Genomic DNA, 23,535 nt, shown 5'->3' with positions numbered 1-23,535 from the left:
TACAAACACTACTGAATGCATATTCTGTAGGTCTCTCCGATTAACAGTGTGTTCTGTACAGTATGTCTCTCTAATAACAGCTTGGTGTTCGTCATGTCTTCCTAGCGACAGTGTGGTGTTCTGTATGTCTCTTCAACGACAGTGTGGTTTTCTGTAGTCTCTCCAGGTGTCTCTTTCCCAGTATCACTGGTGGCTAGACTGGTTGTGACTGGGGCTCTACTGGTCATCATCATACTGCTGTTACTAGGCTACCGAAAGGTCAAAGGTGAGATCATTAGTGAAGCTGTCTGCCTCCCATCACTGGTCCAGTATCTAGATGATTACACACACGGCGTTCTACTGATTTCAAGATCGTTTGAAATCATTTGGTTTGAGGCAAATTAGACTACATAACGACTATTTAATAACAATAAAACCGGCAACATGTTGTGTTCCAGGTTCCCGGTCTGGCCGAAGCTCCATGTGAGTATCCTTCTCATCTCTCTCAACTATGACTGTAGAATGACAGGTTCCTCTCACACTACTGAGCTGAACAGAGCTGAGCTGACTGTTTACACATCAGCATGGTCACTACAGCTGTGAAAGAGAGGAACATGTGTAAAGAATGACAGTTTATAGAACATCACCATATGGATCAGGTCGCCACCTCAGTGTGAAAAGATCTCTCTCTCCTCCCAGGTCCCCCCAGCCCCAGAGCACCAATCAGGACCCTCTGCAGCAAGATCAAGGTCAGTCTTTCAGCCAATCACATTCTCTCTCCATACTATGCACACAATACCAAAACAATGTGGAATACAATTTGGAATACTGTACTTTCTTTTTTTGTGCTTGATTTCTGGCACAATGGAATCAATGTTGGTTCCAAATATGTAAAACCTTTCACTCCAGGAAGACTCAGGTAAACACTAAAATCACAAAGTATTTTGACTCAAATCATATCAAACTTTATTCATACAGCACGTTTCACACACAAAGGCAACACAAAGCGCTTCACAGAAAGAAGGGGGAGGGAAAACAGACTGAGCCTGTGACTCATCTTCCAGAGGGATCAGAAAACCACTTCAACCATTTGCTTAGTTTATTTAGATTATAGCCAGAGACCAAGTACAAAAAAATAAAATAAAAAAAACATTTATTTCAATTAATGAGAGAAGATGCATTGCACCAGAGTATAGCTAATTAGCTAATTTCCATTTGCAGTCCCTGGGCAGGTAAGCATACATAAAATATATTACAATGCAATTTAACAGTACAGAATACAATAAAATCCTATTACAGTCACAATAACATTCCCAATCCTAAAACCTTCCCCTCTCTCACCATCCTGACCACTCCAGTCTCCCTCTATTCCCACAAAAGGAGCATACTGCCAGATACACACCCACCCCCCCCCCCCCCAACACACACACACACACACACAAGAAAAAAAAAGCTATCTATCTACAGTAGCAGCATGAGAGATCATCAGCATTACAATACAATAGCCACAGTATCAATCAGATGAATGCAGACATGACTGGTTACCAAAGATCCACTCTTTTGATTCACAGGAGAAAGTATTAAATTAAAGGGCTTGTTTGTAAAGTGATTCAAGTGGCTTCGAGGCTGTCTTACTTGCTTGTCTCCAAGATGGTATACAGGAAAAATTGGAAAAAATCATAGGACTCAAAAATGTCTTGATGCCTCAACTGTAGGCTGTGAGTTTCTGAAAACTAAAATTGGCCAGGTTGTATTTCAGTGTTTGAACGGAATGAAGAATGATTCCTAGCCCCTTTCGGGACTGTGTTACCATCTGGCCAGATAGCAGCGCAGGCCCGAAATGGGCTTAATGATTCCCTTTATCTCAACATATCTCTCTCCTCACTGACCAGGAGGTGGAGCCATCTACCAGACAATTGATGATGCCTCTGGTGAAGATGACTACGGTATAGTGGCCTGTAGCGGACAATTGACACAGATGTGAAACACAGAGTTCTAATCTCTCTTGCCTAGTTGATGCTACATGTCTTTAAGAAGACAATATCATTATTTCCTAACTATCCATATCTAACTATCAATATTATTTATGAGGTATCAGCATTGCATATCGTTACATTCTTCTATTCTTGATCTTGTGTTTTTGTCTTTACATTTCTCAGACGATGTGACTTCCCCCCTAAACCTCGGCCAGCCCAAGAGAAAGACAGGTGATTCATTCTAGCCTAGCTGCTGTTTTTACCAAACAGTTCAGCTGTCTTCACTTCAACACTTTTGAGGGGCAAATGCTCAGGATTGGAATAGCTAATCCTTTCTTCTCTGTGTTGATTTACCGTTCTCTGCGGGTCCAAATATTGGTCTTCTAACTGAATTTGAAGTTTTTATCCTCTGTGGTTCTCAAACTTGACAACATTTTGATACGGCCTTACGCTGTACTTCAAGATTAAAACTTTGGTTTTAACTAAAAATTTGGTTTGAGGCAAATTAGACTAAATCAAAATAAAACCAGCAACATGTTGTGTTCCAGGTTCCCGGTCTGGCCGAAGCTCCATGTGAGTATCCTTCTCATCTCTCTCAACTATGACTGTAGAATGACAGGTTCCTCTCACACTACTGAGCTGAACAGAGCTGAGCTGACTGATTACACATCAGTATGGCCAGTACAGCTGTGAAAGAGAGGAACATGTGTAAAGAATGACAGTTTATAGAACATCACCATATGGATCAGGTCGCCACCTCAGTGTGAAAAGATCTCTCTCTCCTCCCAGGTCCCCCCAGCCCCAGAGCACCAATCAGGACCCTCTGCAGCAAGATCAAGGTCAGTCTTTCAGCCAATCACATTCTCTCTCATCATTTAGTCTGGCACAATGGAATCAATGGGCTGTTTCCTAAAAATGCAAACCCCACCCACTTATTATTCCAGACAGACTCAAGTCAATGCTAAACTGAAGTATTTTGAATCAAATCCAACTTTATTTATGTTTTCACAAAGGCAACACTGCTTCACAGAAAGAAAGGGTGTGGGGGACTACTCCTAATTTAAGGGGGGAAGCAGAAAACCAGTACATCCATCCTATACATACATACAAAATAAAGAACATATATTATATTTCATGAATTGAATAACTGTAGAACTGTTTGAAAACTGCTGTATATATATATATATATGTGTGTGTGTGTGTTGTATACATCATAAACCTGTTTAATATGTGTATGTATATACAGTATACAAGTAAGATACATTCAAAATGTGTATATATACAGTATATATGATAGGATATATACTGTATACAGTACCGTGCAAAAGTATTAGGCCTCCACCAAAGAAAATAATGTTTAATAATAATCAATAATCAATTTAATTACACATTACAGTCAAAATTCATTTTATTTGTCACATGTATACATATTGTGATATATACAGTATATATGATAGGATATATACAGTGTATATATATATATATATATATATATATATACTGTATAAATTACTGTGCAAAAGTCTTAGTCTGCCACCAAAGAAAATAATGTTTAAAGCTAATTATCTTGGCAGTAAGTGTTTATTTGCTTGTAAAAACACCATATAAAACATTGGAATGAACACAAATAAACATTAATACAAAAGCTAATACAAATATGTTAAGAATAAAAAACAACAGTAACTCTTATGGTGCAGGTTGGCATTCTGAAGAGAATCTGAGGCACTCTGGGATTTTTTTTTTTTTTTTTAAATTAATTGAATCATGGACCAAAATATGAATTTCTTATTTTTAAAAGAAGTTGTTTTTTTGTGTGGCCTCCCTTAGAAGATACAATTCACTGCTGTGTCATTTATATAGTCCTGGGGTAAATGCTTCACAAGCTTCTTGCAGGATTACATAATTTATTATTATTATTATTATTATCAATAATGTTTATTTGTATTGACTGTAATGTTAGTATTTGTACGAGCAAATAAACACTGTCCAGATACAGATTTTTATAGATTCATAAAATTATAAATATATAAAAATATAACCTATACAGTATATCATGAACTTTTTTTTTTTTTTTACATCTAAACATTTCTCCTCACTGACCAGGAGGTGGCGCCATCTACCAGACGCTTGATGATGCCTCTCGTGAGAGTGACTATGGTACAGTGGCCTGTAGGGGACATTCTACACTGACGTGAATCAGAGTTGTTCCAATCTCTATAGTTGCTGCTACATCTCTTCAAGAAATCGATATAATTACTGCCATATAACTATTAATATTATTAATGAGGAATCAGTATTGCGTAATATTATTTAATTCTTGTGTTCTTGATCTTGTGTTTTTGTCTTTTCGTGTCTCAGACACAGTTGCTGGACCCAGTGATGTGACCTCCTCCCAGATGGAGATCAGAAACCTCCGCAAACCAGAGAGAAAGACAGGTCATTCAATCTATACAGTATAGTGGCTTCGTATTTTTAAACAATATCAAACTCGCTATGATAGCCACTTCCACTCCGGGATAGCCAATAAGTCTACGCGCACAAATACAGAGTTCTGATCCATCCGATCGCTTTATAAACTGAATCAATCATTTATTTTCGAAAAAAACACTCAACTCACTCAAAACCACTCATTCAGGTCATTCATTCCACTTGGGCAGCAGGCCTCTTAAAGGGGAAGTACACCTCATGATGCAAACCATAAAAATAATAACAATAACAGTAAGTGTAAAATCATGTAATTACTAGTCAATCAGATCACCAATAATCATTTGTTTGCAATGTCATATTTCATACTTTCATAGTAATTTTATATTTCATCATTTCACAATACAAACTCAAAGGATGAAATACCAAATCCATAAATGGCCCCTACATTCAGTATATATGATAGGATATATACTGTGTGTCTGTGTATATATAATAATAATAATAATAAAGTTTATTTGTACTGAGTAATGTTTTGTGGTGTTTTACACTTACTGTCCAGATTAAGAATCTTATAACATTTTCAGTACTGTATGTATGTATGTATGTATATATATTATGTATATTATATATATGTGAATGTGTGTATATATATATATATATATATATATATATATACAGTATATATCATAAACTTTTTTTCTTTTTTTTTTACATCTAAACATTTCTCCTCACTGACCAGGAGGTGGCGCCATCTACCAGATGCTTGATGATGCCTCTCGTGAGAGTGACTATGGTACAGTGGCCTGTAGGGGACATTCTACACTGACGTGAATCAGAGTTGTTCCAATCTCTATAGTTGCTGCTACATCTCTTCAAGAAATCGATATCATTACTGCCATATAACTATTAATATTATTAATGAGGAATCAGTATTGCGTAATATTATTTAATTCTTGTGTTCTTGATCTTGTGTTTTTGTCTTTTCGTGTCTCAGACACAGTTGCTGGACCCAGTGATGCGACCTCCTCCCAGATGGAGATCAGAAACCTCCGCAAACCAGAGAGGAAGACAGGTGATTTAATCTTCAGTTAATCAATAGTTTTATTTACACATTACATTCAAGATTTATTTGATTAATCTCATGTAATGTACAGTGTACAGCAGTCACGGTCAAATGCTGCTACCAGGAGCCAGATGGCTTGTGGGAAGAAGCTCTACCTGAGTCTCTCCGTGCTCGCCGTGTGAGTGCGGTATCTCTTCCCTGATCGTAGCAGAGAGAACAGTCTGTTTCCTGGGTGGCTGGGTTCTCTCCGGATCCTGTTGGCCTTGGTTTTTGTATCTTCTGGTGTAGATGTCCTCGAGGTGGGGGAGTGCCCCCCCCCCCGGGTACGTTCGGCTGACCGTACCACTCTCTGTAGGGCGTTGTGATCCTGAGAGCTGCTGTTCTCGTACCGTGCGGCGATATTCCCAGTCAGGATGCTCTCGATCGTGGATGAGTAGAAGCTCCGTCAGATCTGGTGGGACGCTCTGAGTTTCCTCAGTTGTCTGAGGTGGTCCAGTCTCTGACCTGCTTTCCTCACCACAGTGTCTATGTGTGTTGACCATGTCAGGTCCCTGGTGATCTGGACGCCAAGGTACTTGAAGCTGTCCACTCTCTCTATAGGGGTCCCATTGGTGATTAGAGGGGTGTAGTTCCTCTCCTGCGTCCCCCCAAAGTCCACCACCATCTCCTTTGTCTTGCTGACGTTCAGGTGGAGGTTGTTTTCCTGACAATACTGGGTCAGGAGCCTCACCTCCAATTAATTGTCGGTGATCACCGATCAGACCAATCACTGCTGTGTTGTCAGCAAACTTGACGATGGCGTTGGAGTCGAAGGTGGCTGTACAGTCGTGTGTGTACAGGAGGTACAGTAGTGGGGACAGCACACAGCCCTGGGGGGCTCCTGTGAGGAGCGTGAGGGGGGATGAGGTGTGGTTTCCTACCGTCACCACCTGGGGTCAGGGTGACAGGAAGTCAAAGATCCACTTGGAGAGAGCGTCGTTTTGCCCCCGGACCCTGAGCTTGGTGTCGAGTCTGGGTGGGGTTATAGAGTTGAAAGCTGAACTGTAGTCAATGAACAGCAGTCTCACACAACCCGACACGCTCCCCTTGCTCTTTTCTAGGTGGGATAGGGTGTGGAGGGTGTGAGCGATCGCATCTTCTGTGGATCTGTTGGGTTTGTATGCGAACTATAGGGGGTCTAGCGTGCTGGGCAGTGAGGAGCAGGTGTGTTCCCTGACCAGCTTCTCAGAGCACTTCATCACCACGGAGGTGAGAGCTAGCGGGCGGTAGTCATTGAGGCAGGCTGGTCTTGGCCTCTTGGGTACGGGGATGATGGAGGACTTCTTGAAGCATGTGGGGACGATGGACTGGGCCAGGGACAGCTTGAGTATCACTGTGAACACAGGAGCCAGTTCGTCGGCGCAGTGAATATTAAAGCATGTTAAAGCAGCGTACAGTAATATACCATCTAACAATCTACTGTACAATCCTGCATATGGAATATCATTATTATGATTGATATTGGGGGATTCAAAGATTCACTTTACTGAACTTTGTGTCAATCAAGAAAAATACATCAGTCCAAACATAACATTCATCATGTTTCTTCAATGACCTCTGGTGCAAATAGCATATAAAAACCCAGAAAAAGAGAAAATCACCATGTTACTCCTTTAAGTCTTTTCAATGAAAGATTTCCTCAGATCAGGACTAGTCCTAATATTTGTTTATTTGTATCTTGTACAGTTAATAATAGTATTTCAATCACATCACATACTGTACTGATGTGTAGCATGGCTCCAAATGCCTTGTGGCCAATCACAATTTGATGTAGCATGTTGTATAAGTGAAATAGCATAATATGTTAGTTACATCATTATACTTATGTGTAGTATCATGTTAATGTCGTCATGTTTCATATATCTTAATTCCATCATATTACTGATGTATAGTAGATGTTAATGACATCATAATACTGATGTAGTAACTGTAATCTATCCATGTGGTCCGGTATTTCCTCCAGGCTCGTCCGCCCTGGCAGAACCTGATCCAGTCACTCTGAAGTGAGGCCAGGCCGAGGGCCCAGATCAGGTACTGAACTGAACCAATGCTGAGAGGTCAATCTTAGTTTTCTTTGTACCATGGTGAATGTCTCTGTATATTATACATACATATAATCATGAATACATTGGTTTATTGCTCATAATGTACATGATGTGTGACTGGTTTGTTTTTCAGGTCCTAGAAGGATGGAGGAGAGGCACCTGTGGTGGGACCACCTGGACATGACTGAGAAGCAGACCGATGAGCGAGTCACACACACACACACACACACACACACACACACACACACACACACTGGTCTACTCGACCAGTGATTGTTGGAATGTATGGAATGCGTGGCTTGACGGTTGTGGATGACGAAACGGTGACATGGCTCCTGGAGGTGTGCCCGGATATATAGCCCGGCTGACCCCCTCCCCCAGGCTCGGGGTGGTAAAAGGATAGCCCCTCGGCCCCGAGCCTGGGGGAGAGAAGATGTCAAATCAAACCCACACAAAGAAGAAGAAGACACACACACACACACACACACACGGGTACTCACACACACATTCAGTGTTAATAATAGCTAGTACCTGTGTGAAAGGGACCAAATGTTAACGCAGCTGCTTTGCATTATGTGTACCAGTAGCCTATGTGGAGTGTGGAATTCATTCAATTCAGTTCAATTCAACTCGGTTCAGTTCAGTTCAGCGGGGTGTGAATTAGGGGGGGGCGGAGCTACATCTCCCCTGAAACCAAAGAGGAAAATTAGTGGAGGGGGTCTCAGGGTGAAACGTTAGGGATTATCATCATCATCATCATCATCATCTTCATCCGCTTATCCAGGGTCGGGTCGCGGAGGCAGCAGCTCCGTTAGGGATTATCAGGGAGACAAATAATAACATTACAAACTGAGGGTTGTCTTCTGGCCGGAGGACGATGCGCTGGTTCTCTGGTTCTCTGGTTCTCTGTGGTGTGAAGGAGATGCGCTGGTTCTCTGGTTCTCTGGTTCTCTGTGGTGTGACGGAGATGCGCTGGTTCTCTGGTTCTCTGTGGTGTGAAGGAGATGCGCTGGTTCTCTGGTTCTCTGTGGTGTGAAGGAGATGCGCTGGTTCTCTGGTTCTCTGGTTCTCTGTGGTGTGAAGGAGATGCGCTGGTTCTCTGTGGTGTGAAGGAGATGCGCTGGTTCTCTGGTTCTCTGGTTCTCTGGTTCTCTGTGGTGTGAAGGAGATGCGCTGGTTCTCTGGTTCTCTGTGGTGTGAAGGAGATGCGCTGGTTCTCTGGTTCTCTGGTTCTCTGTGGTGTGACGGAGATGCGCTGGTTCTCTGGTTCTCTGTGGTGTGAAGGAGATGCGCTGGTTCTCTGGTTCTCTGGTTCTCTGTGGTGTGACGGAGATGCGCTGGTTCTCTGGTTCTCTGGTTCTCTGTGGTGTGACGGAGATGCGCTGGTTCTCTGGTTCTCTGGTTCTCTGGTTCTCTGTGGTGTGACGGAGATGCGCTGGTTCTCTGGTTCTCTGGTTCTCTGTGGGGTGAAGGAGATCACTCTGCGTGCCGAGAAGCCGTGGAGGAGTTCAGAGAGCGCAAGACGTCACACACTCACGTTATGAAATCATTTATTGCGAACGTTTAGTTTAAGTACTGCAGAAATGCCTTCCTGTTGCCAATTGATTACTCATTTTATCATATGATGCTACAATTTACCACTGATGTTGTAAGATTCAAAATGACACACTTGTGTAAATATTATGTAAATTACCATTGGCCTATGCTGTATGATGCATATTGAGAGATTTATCTTTTTGTATTTTTAGAATGTTATGGGTATTTACATTTGTTACATGTACATCTTTTCGTCCAATCACTGGATCCTGTTCTGTGAATCCTGCAGGCTACCTACCGGTAGAGTGAGCTCACAAAGTACAGTAGTACCTTGAAAAACTGTATTAGAGTACCTTGAAAAACTGTATTAGAGAACCTTGAAAAACTGTATTAGAGAACCTTGAAAAACTGTATTAGAGTACCTTGAAAAACTGTAAAATTAATGGCAGAAGAAATTCTCCACACTTTGTTTAAGCTGTGCTAGCGCTGGAGAAAAGTCTGGCTGGACTCATTACCACTCTATTTCTTTAAACCAATCACAATCGTCTTGGGCGGAGCGGTTGCTAGGTTGTTGTTTCATGTAGTCTGGATTGGATCTGATTGGGCAAGGAACAGATTCCGCTGCCACTGATTGGGCAGTAATAAACTAATCACACAGCTTAGCCCCAAAAACTACATCTGGTGAGTCAGACTAGATCTCCAAAAGCCTCAGTATAATTTGTACACTGCAGTTCAATTAAGTTCATTTAAATTCAGTTTAGTTCAATTCAGTTCAATTCAATTCAATTAAAGAAGTGTATTTATCCCAGAGGGTTACTTTTAAGCATTTGAAGCAGATTACTTTTTTATTCTTTGTATAGTATTGCTATGGCATTTGTGATTTTAACATGTTTCTTACTGTATGATGAAGTACATCTATTCCTGATGTATACTGTTTACTATCCAAATAATGTATCAGTACATTTTATGAATATTATTGGAATGTAGCTTTTTTTACAGTGTTTTCTAGTATTACCAGCTTGTTTAATAAATACCTTTTTAATCAATGAGAATGTGTCGTGTCAGCTTTATGATCAGATAACCAACCAATCTTGGCGTGCCCCTTTAACTTTATTGAATGAGTTTTCCATGTACAGGAGCAGATGAATGTTACAGGACATGTGCTGGTACAATATTAGCAAGACGGCTCGTTTCCAGATTGTCCTCACTTGGGTACTGCACTGAGTAGATTGTGTGTGTGTGTGTGTGTGAGAGAGAGAGAGAGAGAGAGAGAGTGCCTGTGTGTGTGCGTGCAAGAGAGAAAATAAGTGAAACAAAGAGAGCATGAAAACATTTTACAGTATAGAAATATGAAGTGTAAAGTGTAGTACTCACTGGGGGTGGGCCTGTGTCAAACCTGTTAAAGAACCGGTTAAGTTCATTGGCTCGTTCTTGACTCCCCCCACAGCTGGTCCTGAAGCACCCAGCCCAGTGATTCTTTTCACCCCCTCCACTCCCACACTTCCTTGGTGCTGTTTAGTTCCGGTTTACCCTCCACCCTCTCTCTCTAGCTTCTTCAGTTCCTTCTGGACTGACCTCTGCGTTTCCCAAAAGCGTCTTTCGTTAAGAAGCTCTTGGGCCATTCATTTAGAGCGTTCTGATTGGTCAACTGGTCTGGGCAAGCTCTCTGATTGGTCAACTGAATGGGCTAAAGAGCCTCTTAACGAAAGAAACTTCTGGGAAACCTGGCCCAGGCCTCCTCTCTGTCCTCAGTCATGAAGGCCCTCTTTTTCCTGTTGAGCAGGGCTTTAAAGGACAATGCTCGTTTTTGACAACCTGGACCTTATTTACGACATATTATAAGACGTTTGACTCACCGAGATCACTTTGGTGTAGTTCGGAGGCCTGTAGAAGAAATTTAAAATCCAGCACGAGCCAGTATATCCATGTAATGTCGGTGGTCGGGGCACTTAGAATGCAGTTTATAAAAATCTATTTTCTGCCCCGAAACGGTTGTTTTCATCAATCTGTCTTCATGAATCGCTAGTTGTGCTTACATAGAGCATAATCCTGTGGTGTTTTTTCACATGCCTCTGTAATATGATCTTTCGAAACGAAATAGCTTCCTCGCACAGCGCGCAATCGTTGCTCCAGCGCGCTGTGCGCATGCGTGCTGGAGCAAGTGAGGAAGCTATTTCGTTTCGAAAGACGTTTCTAAAGATCATATAACACATGCTTCCAATGCTAATCCAGCACAATAACAGCGGGATAGCCAGTTAGCTCATGAGCTCACAACAATTAGCAGCAGCTTCCATAACATTAATAGTAGTGGTCAGTGGCTAAAGCAGTTACACTGATGATAACATAAAGTCATCCCCACCAGGAACCCTGGTCTCCTGGGTGGGAATCCAATGCTCTCACCACTACTCTACTTGTGCAGTGGAGATCGGCGGGTTGATTTTGGTGTCCTTCTTGATTTTGGTGTGCTGGGACTTGCCTCTTGTGGTGCCAACAGAGAAATGCAGGCCAACATTGTCCGCAGTAACGGAGGGAGGGAGTGATGACCGAATGAACGCTATACTAGGTGCGCTGGCTTACAGCCACGCACAAAAAAGCATCAATACATTAAGCTCATTTCTCCATCGCCACCTAAAGCTGTGCCAGTCAACAGTCTGACTGATAATACTGATACTGATAATAAACCACACAGGCGTAGAGCGACTGGTGCATCACATCCTATACAAAAATGAATTACTATAGGATTTGAAGTGTCCTACTCCTATTGTAATGAGGACTGTCTGTCTATAATGCAGTAGCGTACCGTGGGGTCTTGCACAGGGTCTTCTCCGACATTGTTACTCCCAATGCCCCCCAACCCCCCCCAATCAGTGTTTAGGCTACTAGCCTACTAGGCTACTAGGCGTATTAGCCCACCGCTCCAGGTCTTGATTTGGTCTTGATTTGATTTGGTCTTGACTTCCGTAAGCTAGAATCATTTTACCTGGCCTACAATGTTAAGTGAATAACGAGCTAGTAAGACCGGTGTCAACGGACCGTAACGAGGACTGTATTTTCATGAGGACTGTAGGGGGTGTGAAAGGTATTACGACGGAGCACTACCAATGATGACACGGATGAAAATGAAGCGATATGGCAGAATAGAGGACGCATTTAGGTCAACCAGCTGAGCAAGTTGACTTTGCTAGCTACCTAACCTAGCCCTAATGATACTGCCCTGCTCGATTGCTCTGCAACATATCAACTGACCAGTTGTTAAATGTATTTCACAACACTGGTTGTTCTACTCGAGACAGTCCCAGTCAGCTGACGTTGCTTGCTGTGTGAATAGTTTTGCTACGTACGTTGTGAGGCAAGTGTTGGTGACGAGGACTAGCTAGCTTGTAGTAGCTAACCTTAGCTAAAGCACTTTGAGAGAACGTGCACAGTATCTCCAACTCCTCGGGCCTTGAGTTAGGTAGCTAACACTAGCTAACGTTAGCTATATCATTGGGCTTCATTTCCTGAACTTAGCTTTAGCTTAGTGTGCAGCCAGGTTATGGGTTACTGTTTATTTCAGATATTACTCTACATTTAAACTAGCCCTTCTCAGTCCCGTTGTCGCATTCTGCTCGCTCATGCCAGACAACAGTCCTTTGCTGGTCCATTCACTTTTCCGTCAAAATAAATCGGTGTCGGCCTAGTTAGGAGAGGCGCTCATATTTACAAGTGTCAGATAAACATGAAACTTCACTTACCTCAGTCTATTTTCACAAATGCTGGGTTTCGAAGCCTCGGCGCTACCAATAAATAACTTATTTAGACGCGTTCTGTCCGAGTGAAATTATTTTTTTATTTTATTTTTGTGGTGGCAATGCTTTGAAGCTTCAACCCAGCATTTGTTAAAATAGACCCTTTTGCTTAGGTAAGTGAAGTTTCATGTTTATCTGACACTTGTAGGCTAAATATGAGCGCCTCTCTTAACTAGGCCGACACCGATTTATTTTGACGGAAAAGTGAATGGACCAGCAAAGGACTGTTGACAACGGGACTGAGAAGGGCTACATTTCAACCAGACATTCCAGTGAAACCAGGTAGTCAAAATAACTTACCTGATATAAAATGGGCACCACAAAAGCAGGCATTTCTGATGATTTCCTCAGTCCAGTCCGTACGCTTAATAATGGCAATTTCGTCTGTCTTCCTCTGCTACTGTAGTGAAACCAGGTAGTCAAAATAACTTACCTGATATAAAATGGGCACCGCAAATGCATTTCGGATGATTTCCTCAGTCCAGTCCGTGCGCTTAATAATGGCGATTTCGTCTGTCTTCCTCTGCTACGGTTTCAAGAATGCGCGCGCATAGGCTACTTCTGCTGACTAGGCTGTAAAAGGGTCTATAATTAACAAATATGACCCACGCTCGTTACATAACTTCTACAACATCCAGTGACAAAATTTGTCATGGTACCTTGGTATGTCCACACCAAGGATCAAACTCACAGCCTTCGCAGGCAGCGCACTATCCACTCGGCCACCGCTGACCTGGGAATTCTGTGGAGTCTTTTGTTTTTGATGTTCTGGGACTACTGCCTCTTGTGGTAGCAGCAATGGAATTGCAGGTCAACAACATGACAGAAAGAAAGAAAGAAGCACAGACAAAAAGGATTCCCTCTCCTTGGTGTGTCGGCTTACAGCCAACACACAAAAATAGTGATCTAACGTTAACTTGCCTGTAGGTAGCAGATTACTGTTGTTAGACTGCCACCGTGTGGCCATTATGTGCAACGGCATGTATTTCTCTTATTGCATTCAAGAGTGAAGAAAGTAATAGATTTCATAACAGTTTTCAAATAAGATGTTGTGGAGTAAGCTAAGCACAAAATATTTATGTCATGACATAGCTATTAATAACAATACAAACAGGGGTATTCCAGAAAGCTGGTTCAGTGAAAACTAGTGTGAGAGAATTAAATCTCAAGGTTAGAAGAACTAAAGCCACTTCCTGGAATACCTCACAGAACATCCTTATATAAAGGTCACCCCAGCCATGTTCAATATTTTAGCAATCCTTATTCACTAGATTAGCCAGTAAGGAGGCTACCCGCCCTGTTCGAAATATGAAATCTAACTAACACCAGTGACCACAGATAAGCAGATGTTGACATTAATAGCCTTAGAAATAGTTAGCTACTATCACTTAGCTCGCTAGAGAACATAAGATAAGTCAATTGACGGCGGCAAGAATAAAATAAGATGACTTATTTCATCAGTGACACACAATAAGAACAATAGAAAAGGAATTATCACATGGATTAACCAGGTTAGCTGTTAGTAGCCTGCTATAATTTAAATAGTCTAATCTAAGTTATCATATCAATGACCTTACTGGATAGGGACTAGCAATAAGATGATAGCTACAATCTTAAATGAGCCAAAGCAGAAATGATAACATCAGCTGTATGGTAGCCAAGAAGATAACTAGCAGGTTACCTACCTATGGTGACCAGAGTCCTAATAGTCACGTTGACTGACGGCAACGACGTTCATCACGTGTGTTTACTCAGTTAGCTAGGTAGCGAATAGCACACGTGCTCAGGTACCGACGGCCCTGACGAGCAGTTGCTGGGTTAGCTACGTTAGCGAATAGCACACGTGGTCACGGGGGACGCTCGTCACGTGTGTCTGCTCAGTTAGCAAATAAGTGGCACTTTCCACCCCCCATACACACGGGCCATAATTACGTGAGCTACGCGAATGCTGCGACCAATGCACACATTGCTGACTTACTTCAGGCCGCCGCCGTCGCTAGGACAAAAAGTTTTGAGTCCCATCAGTCTTCCTATCAAATACAATGGGAGTCGAATGGATTTCACTCACGTACATGGTGTATGTTTGTCAGCTCCGTATGCAGCCCAGTTCGCTCCGTGCGGTAAGAAATGGCACATTTCACCCCCCATAGTATGTGAGGATGTACGTGTGTGGGTGTGCGTGTGTGTGTGCGTGTGGGTGTGATTGTGTGTTTGTACGAGTGTGTGTTTGTATGAGTGAGTGTGTGGGAGTGTGTGTGTGTGTGTGCGTGTGTGGGTGGGCGTGTGTGTGTTTGTATGAGTGAGTGTCTGTTTGTATGAGTGAGTGTGTGGGGGTGTGCGTGTACTGTATGGTGTGGGTGTGTGTGTGTGTGCGTGTGTGGGTGGGTATGAGTGTGGGTGTGTGGTGTGAGTGTGTGTTTGTATGAGTGACGTGTGTGAGTGCGTGTGTGTGTGTGTGTGTGTGAGTGTGTATGAGTGACGTGTGTGGGTGGGTGTGAGTGTGTGTTTGTATGAATGGGTGTGTGTGTGTATGGGTGTGTGGTGTGTGTTTGTATGAGTGGGTATGTGTGCATGAGTGTGTATATGAGTGTGTGGTGGCTGTGTGTGTGTACGTGCATGAGGGTGTGTATGTGTGAGTGTGGGTTTGTGTGTGTGTGAGTTATGGACTGAACTAAGTTTTCGATACGAGGGGAAAAAGAAAGGGAGAGAGATAGAAAACCCTTTCACTGTACGTGGGCCGTTCTGCCCATAATTTCTTATAGCAACAGAATAACCTGAGCCCAAAACAATGCGGTGATCACTAGTAATAGAAGGACCATCACTACCCACACTAGTAACCGTGTTCGCCTGACACGTCAGAAATACAGGTCACATGGTGTGACTGCTCCTAGCCTGTCCTATACCCTCTACCTCAAAAATATCTAAGGTTGATTTAAAGTCATCCCAGGAACTCAAATCTTGTCATGGTCTAAAATGTAATTTGACTTTGAAGAGAGAGTACCAAAAAAGAATCGTGGCCGCCAGGGGTCAGCGGCGATGTCGGTGACCCACCCGACCCATCTTGAAACACAGACCGAGGAGTCTAACGGGTGAGCGAAAGGGACTTCTCAGAATCAGATTTACCATACTTCTAAAGAGACCATATTCAGTGTGACTAAACAAAACATGGAGAAGCAGCATTCAGTTTTTATGCTCCACATATCTGGAACAAACTTCCAGAAAACTGCAGGTCTGCTGCAACTCTTGGTTCTTTTAAAACAAGCCTGAAGACTTTTCTTTTTGCCACTGCTTTCTAAGAGGAGCTAAGTTTATCAGTATACTGCACTGTAACTTTTATTCCTGTATTCTATTTGTCCTGCTTTTTGTTTAAATGTCTATAATGACTTGCTTTTTGTTTTAATGCTTTTAATTTGTCCTGCCTTTTGTTTTAAATGTCTTTAATGTCTTGCTTTTTGTTTTAATGCTTTTAATGTCTCATGTAAAGCACCTTGAATTGCCCTGTGGCTGAAATGTGCTATATAAATAAACTTGCCTTGCCTTGCCTTGCCTTGACTATTTAAAAAACAAAAATAATCTTGGAGCTGGTTCCAAGAACTTGGAGCCAGTGCAGAAAAGGCAGCTTTACCCAAGTCAGAGGACATAAAGGGGGTCTGTAAAGTGAGCCAGTCCATAGACCTTGTAGAATATGGATTTGTAGAATAATTAAACATTGATGTGAGATATACTGTACTTGATTGAGTCAGCAGGTAGCAATGTTGTTTGTAAATAATAAAGTGTTAATATGCCTGCTTTTACTGTATATATATGATCTTGATATCATATTGATATGAACATATTAAAGTACAGTTAAGTATTGGCCCTTAGAAGTAAATTGTAAGTAAAATGGTTCTTAGCTAAGTAAGCTAAGTGTAGGCAGACCTGAAAGCCCAATCGTAATAATATCACAGTTGAATAATTCTAAACATAGTGCTGAACAGAATAGGTAATACACAAGTCATGACTGAAAGGTTTACTATATGCTTTTAAACACACAGACATACACATTAAAAGTAGCCATAAGTTGTAATTTTGCATGTGCTCTCAGGACTGGTTGTGGTTGTGACCATCTTTGTAAAGAAGAGAGACATGTAAATGTGCATAGAAGTAAAAAAAAAAAAAAAAAAAAAAAACAGGTAATGTATATATAGACAGTGTTGCTTTGAAGACTACATCTGGACAAAATCTTCAGGATTGGTTTGCAGTGTTGACAGGTCTTCATTGACCTAGGAATAAAGACACCACAAATGGGGTAAAAAGTGAGAAGACATTTTGCCAACTGAGTGCACAAGTAGAGTAGCAGTGAAAGCATAGGACTCCCACCCGGGAGACCGGTGTTCAAGGCCCTGGTGGGGATGACTTTATGGGACTATACCCCAAACCTCCACACGTTCATCCTTTCACTCCAATCTTTTTATCCCTTACCTTTGTCCAGAAACAGAAGTTGAACCAATTGCAGCAAACTAGCTGTTACAGGAATCATCAGTTTAACTGCTTTAGCCACTGACCGCTACCATTAATGTTATAGAAGCTGCTGCTAGTTGTTGTGAGCCCATGAGCTAACTGGCTATCCCGCTCTTATTGTGCTGGATTAGCATTGGAAGCAATGGAACCGATGCGTCCAGGCGACAAGAACCATCTAAATTTATCAGACATAATTTCATGTAATTTCAATTCACAGCTATTTCAGTGGCATGACTAGCTTCCGTCTTACCAGTCCTGAAAAGAGCCAGCCACACACATAAGCCGGGCTTGACCTGGCCTGGTTTGTATTGGGTTATTTGGGAGAAAACCTTTGCGAACACAGGGAGAGATGCAAGATGTGAAGTAAACTAAAGCAATAGGTCTCCGGCTGTATGAAAGAAACTAATAAGAATATAGGCTATGTATTTCCACATACATAGCCTATATGTGTGTATCAAATGCATAGTGTATAACTAACTATAATAATAGGCTACTTGACTAAGTAACTACAATGTTATGACGTGGGTCTGGCTGTAGGGCACCTACAGTATGTGGCTGCGTGTCTGACTGAAGCTGTGTTCGGAATCGCTCCCTCGTTCCCTCACTCCCTATTCCCTATATAGGGTTCACCATGTAGTGAACTACCTAGGGAACGGAGAAAATGTAGGGTACATGCACTGTTCCCTGCAAATCAAGGTGAATTGTGGGTAATAAATAGTGGACTATATAGGGAACGAAAATTCCGTGGAGAATTCGGACACTACAAACAAAATGGCTGACGCCCTATATAGTGCACTATATAGTGAATAGGGAGCGATTCCGAACACAGCTTGAGACTGCAGACTCACTAGGGCAGTCCCTGTACTGGCTAAGCCTCTTCCTGGACTACATCCCTGTCTAAGACTCCACTGAATATCTCTTTCTAGAAGAAGCTTTAGGCCCAGTAAGCATCTTAAAACCACAGAGTCATTGCTTTGTACCATACAAAGACAGGGGTCAGACTACTATTCAGTCCAGGATTACTGGACAACTCTACAGGTCAGGTAATATGAGTTGTTTGGCCTTGTTTGGGGGAAAACAGGGTGGACATTACCTGTGGAATTTGTGGCTAATGGCTGACCTCCATTCTAAAAAGCAGTGTCAAGACAAATTTAAGTTTATGCATGGAAAACATTTTTCAACATTTTCATATAGTGAAAAACTAGTTCTCTTCATGTTCTGGCCTGTTGTCTCCCATCCTCCCTGGTTACTGTCCATTCCCCCGTGTCTGCTGTGGATGTCGTAGCATGTCCGTAGAATGTTCTCTCTCCTATGATGCTTTTAGCCTCTCTTACTCTGAAATGTAATTTAATGTAATTTATTGCTTTATAAATGTTCTTAGCCGGTAGACAAACATACTCCTGGAGCTTGCTCCATCGCCTTGTTGAGAGGGGTCAGGGAAGAATTTTTACAGCTCACTTATCTGGCCCCCGGGTGATTACTGTTTTTTTGCTTCCCTCTGGAATATGTAGGGGTGGGTCATATGCCCACCTCCCTTGTTCTCTGTAAAGCGCATTGTGTTGCCTCTGGGTATGAAATGCGCTATACAAATAAAGCTTTGATTGATTGATTGATTGATTGATTGATTGATTGATTCCAGACCCCTCTTCTTTCAGGATCTGGATTAAAGGTTGTGTGGATTTTAAGACTCCGGACAGTGTTTCTCCATGTGCTCCAGTGTGCTCTTTGGATCATTGTTTAATGAGAGTCCAAATGTTTTGCTTAACAGAATGCGTTTTACCTCTAGATGGTGCCAGAGTTTCGACAGGCAGTCTATTATCATCTATTGGCGTAATAACATACGTATAGACTCAAATTTACTAAGGAAAAATGTGTTTGTTACGCCTATATCTATGACTGTGCGATTGATAATTATCAATAAATTAATTGATTGATTTATAGATTAATTAATTAATTAATTATGTTTATTCCCTCTGCATGTATGCTTATTATAGATGATCTGAACGTTCTTATTAACTAACAACGTATTATGCGACGTATTAGAAATGTCTGTATTCCCCATGGCTTATGCACCATACAGAACAACCAGGAGCTTTACGCACGACATCCCTCGTTGTCCTTAAATTCTGCCGTCCAATCAGAGTGCAGCTATTTTGTACTGGGTCAATTTGCCATTAGCCTTTCTTGTCCTGGGCTTGTAGAAGAGGTCTCAGAGCTGAAACCAGAGCTCCTGACCAGGCAGCTCCCTCATGACTCCCAGAGCGTGGAGAGAAGCAGGAGCGTGGAGAGAAGCGCGGTCCGGTATTACGCGCATTGAGTCAGAAGAAGTTGAGGACGCGTGAAGAGTTTCAGCATCTTCGACATCGTCGGGGAAATCGTTGTCCTTTTCTCTTTTCGACCGCTCTTTCAAGAAAGAACACAACTTTATTACTATTTTGTCACGGTTTTAGAGAGCCAATGTCTCTCCCTTTACTTCCAGATTCATCCTGAGGTTCATTGGAGAAGACAGACAAACTTAGTTCGCGTAGACCTTTTCGGTCTGAAAATGGGCACCAGACTTGTGTGTTTGTTTCTTGTGCAGGTTTTGGTCGTTTTGTCATTTGGACAGGACACAGAGACCGTGGGTGCAAAGGAGCAGATCCCGGAGGGAGCATCCACATTGGCGTTCGTCTTTGATGTGACCGGCTCCATGTACGATGATCTGGTGCAGGTTATTGAGGGGGCATCCAAGATTTTGGAAACGTCCCTGAGCAGACCAAACAGACCGTTGTATAACTTTGCCCTGGTCCCCTTCCACGATCCAGGTAAGAATGTATAAACAACATGCGAATTGGTTTTAAGATCACTTTTTTTTGAACATGTGAAAGCGTATCGATATCTGATTGAGTCTGACGTCGTGTGGATGGGTCCAGATGTTGTGTATCGGACCTGCTTCGGAACAAAACACACAGCAACGTGAGAAATCTAATAGTTTACTCACACTCTGGCCTCCCAATGTCCTGACACCTCAAGCTCAGGCGACATCACAATCCATCCGACACAGATGTTCCCTCACTGCCTGCCACTGTTATTAGCATTCCGTTTGAGTTAGTGTGGGGCTATAGCTTGGAGTGCTGATGTTGATATTTGTTATCCCTTTTTATCACGCCTTAATTGTGCCCTCCAATTAACGACTTGTCTGGCCTCTAGAGATTTAATCGCACTAGCCTATTCATCAAATTGCATAATGTCACGTAAGCTCTTGTTGTCGTCAACATCTTGAAACATGAAAATTCACAAGATATGCTATACATTTGGCAAAAAGCCCAAAGGTACGAGTCTGTAATTACGATCCTTAGAGAAGGAGGTTCACTCACTCTTCGTGGAACGTAAACAAAAGCCACATAGTGGTTTGTGTACTGGGGTGGAGGTGAGAAGAGGAGGTGTCGGCGGACTCGCTTGGTCAACAACGCGTAATACAGCCCGGAGCGCAAGAAGATGCTTTTGGAGAGCTGTGCGCTCTAGCAAAAAGGGGCCCTTAGTAAGATGAGACGAGAGAGAGAAACGTCTCCTTGACCCTTAATACACTGACCCAATGTCAAACCAAGGGCTTTCCTCTGAGTCCCCTGAGCTAAATGCATTTCCATTCGCTCCCTCGTCCAAGCGCTTTGAAATGCCTCTCCAAGACACAGCGTCTGGTTGCTGTTTCAGAGCGTCACACTGTATCTTAACCAATTGCTTTGTAACAGAGTGAGCTAGCGGAGAGAGAGAGAGAGAGAGAGAGAAGGTGGGGGAGAGAGAGAAAAGAGAAAGAACTGATCTGTGGCTACAAAGATCAGTATTCCAGATGTGCGTGCTGTACTAAAATTCAGCATGACAAATTATTTAAGCATTTTTGTATAACGGCTCAATCTTGGCTCACATGTCTTTTGGTCAGTGCCAAGAAAAATAAATAGTTCAAAGTGAGTGAATGCGTGGTAAAACAGATTGAATTACTACTTTGAGAATAAAGTAAACCTTTGCTCATAATGCAGTGTGGGTAAAAGATTAAGAAGTAATCCTTGTTTGTTGACAATGTGGTTGACAAAGATTCTTCAGTGCCAATTAATTCCCACAGTTCAGTGACTTGTGCCTTTAAACCTTTATGAGAATGCCAGGATGTGCTTTGTGACACCCCCAGCCTGGAACAGCCTCATCTCAGCCTCAAGCCTCCACAGTGGCCATCAGTGCTTTCTCTAGTGTGATATGTGTTTGGGTGTGGGGTTTCTCTAGTGTGATATGTGTTTGGGTGTGGGGTTTCTCTAGTGTGATATGTATCCAGGGTATATATATATATATATATATATATATATATATATATATATATATATATAAGGGAAGCACCTCCTGTTTGACTTGGCGGCCTTTGAGTCGCAGGCCAGTGACCCCCGCTGTTTACACTGCAGCCTCACTCAGTAAACATGCACTGGATGTGTGTGTGTGTGTGCTTGTGTGTGTATGTGTGTGTGTGTGTGTGTGCGTGCGCGTGCTTGTGTGTGTACGTGAATGTGTGTACACACGTGTGTGTAGCTGCATATATTTTCTGTGTGTGTATGTGTGTGTGTTTGTGGTATGTTTTCATGCATGCTCTGTGGTAGGGGATGTTGGGATATTGGGGTCAGGCTTGTGTGGGAGGAGGAGTACTCAGGAAGCCCCCCCCCCCCCCGCCCCCCCCACCACCCTTCACTCCATCCTGCAGAGAGAGAGAGAGAGAGAGAGAAATAGAGAGGGAGAGAGAGAGAGGAGCATACCTCTCAAGTCATTTTACTGAGGTGCAAGGGTTGTGTTTATATAGCCTTGAAATGGGAGCCCTCGCCACCGCTAGAACACTGACAGTCATACAGAAGGGCTGGATCATTGCAGCATCACCACTTGAGATTTCCCCTTCCACTTGGAATGCCAATAAGACTCCGTTTACGGTGACATGGGAGATAGCCACTCAACGGGAGCTGGAAATTAGGCTGACGGGTCCAGTTGGCCCCCCAAACTAGTTTCCATTGGCCAGTGAGATCCCCGTTGTATTACCTCCTGCACTTTCCCTGCTGACATTCTGTTCTTGCACACACGTTGTCTCGTAAACAGCGCTGCTCTGTGGATGATTTTTATCCACCCGGCGGATGGAGGAGGATGCTGCAGCAGTGTTATTATTTAAATCGGCAATATTTGAATTTCGCCTTGCGCCGGACGAGACTACTGGCTGCAATGTAGAGAGCGACAAACAAGCTGCTAAAGCTATTGCTGATTATGGTGTTTTGTGCGCACAATGCCACTTGTGCGTTGTTATCAACTTGTTTGCTAACAAAGGCTAGAGCTACTAGTTAGCTGTTGATAACAAGATAAAAGATGACAAGCCCCTCTAGTTCTTGCTGTTTTAACTACTTTTGGAGCGTTCTGTGTGTGAAATCTGGAGCGCCCCACCCATGTGAGATTACAAGGGTACTGCTTTTTGCTGGACAGAGTCAAAGATGATGTTATTAGGCAGGAATTTCCAAAGTGTGGGTGGGGAGGACTGGAGGTTTAGAAGGGGAGTGAGGAGCGTGGCAGAGGACAATCGACCTCCACCTTCTCATCACTGTAATGACGCGCCTGGGATATTGAAAAAGCCTTCCGTTTTTAGGACCGTTCGCTGGCTGGTACTCCCTTTGTCGACATGCCTCAGGTGTCGCAAGAGCAATAGTTTTCAAACCCGTTTACTTTGTAGTTTGTAGTTTACCCTGGGCTTTCATCTTGGAAGGCTTTGCGTAACTTAGGGCTTGTCGGGCAGCACTTGGAAAGATGACCCCTCTTAGGTTTTGATCTCAGATGTTTTTATTTACGTTGTTTGTTTGTTTTTAGAGCTTAGCACGTCCAAAAATGTGTCCCTATATAAACATTACTTAGGCTATAGCCTTTTACATTTAAAGTCGCACTGAAACGGACGTTTGAGATCATCTAACTTCAGTAGTTTGACGTATTTCCGACGTAAACAAGCTATGAGGGTGGGACGTATGTTAAGAGGAATTTGATTGGAACATTGACAAGTGGACGGGTTTTAAGAACTTTAGACAGATTCGATAGAAGGATAGCGTTGATTGACGGGTGGATGGCGTGAGATTATTGGCCTAAAATCTAAGGTACCTGTTGTCATCATTGCACGTGACCTACCGTTTTCCAGGAAGTAAGAA

At 42.6% G+C, this 23,535-nt stretch overlaps 1 protein-coding gene across 1 annotated transcript in view; it reads left to right on the top strand.

Annotated features, from left to right (window-relative positions):
* Positions 1–23,535, top strand: part of hmcn1 (hemicentin 1) — a gene marked incomplete at both ends in the record, with an annotated part of 177,189 nt that overhangs the window by 9,795 nt on the left and 143,859 nt on the right. The window contains 9 exon segments of the mRNA XM_084459084.1: positions 182–265; positions 679–728; positions 2,755–2,794; positions 4,314–4,391; positions 5,122–5,175; positions 5,377–5,454; positions 6,546–6,555; positions 6,618–6,693; positions 19,935–20,157. Of these exon segments, the coding sequence (XP_084315210.1) occupies positions 182–265; positions 679–728; positions 2,755–2,794; positions 4,314–4,391; positions 5,122–5,175; positions 5,377–5,454; positions 6,546–6,555; positions 6,618–6,693; positions 19,935–20,157 (693 nt within the window).

The sequence above is a fragment of the Borostomias antarcticus genome (genome assembly GCF_949987555.1).
Source record: "Borostomias antarcticus genome assembly, chromosome: 26".
Classification (NCBI taxonomy): domain Eukaryota; kingdom Metazoa; phylum Chordata; class Actinopteri; order Stomiiformes; family Stomiidae; genus Borostomias; species Borostomias antarcticus.
The sequence above is the reverse complement of the archived record's forward strand: the minus strand, read 5'-3'. Positions and strand labels throughout refer to the sequence as shown.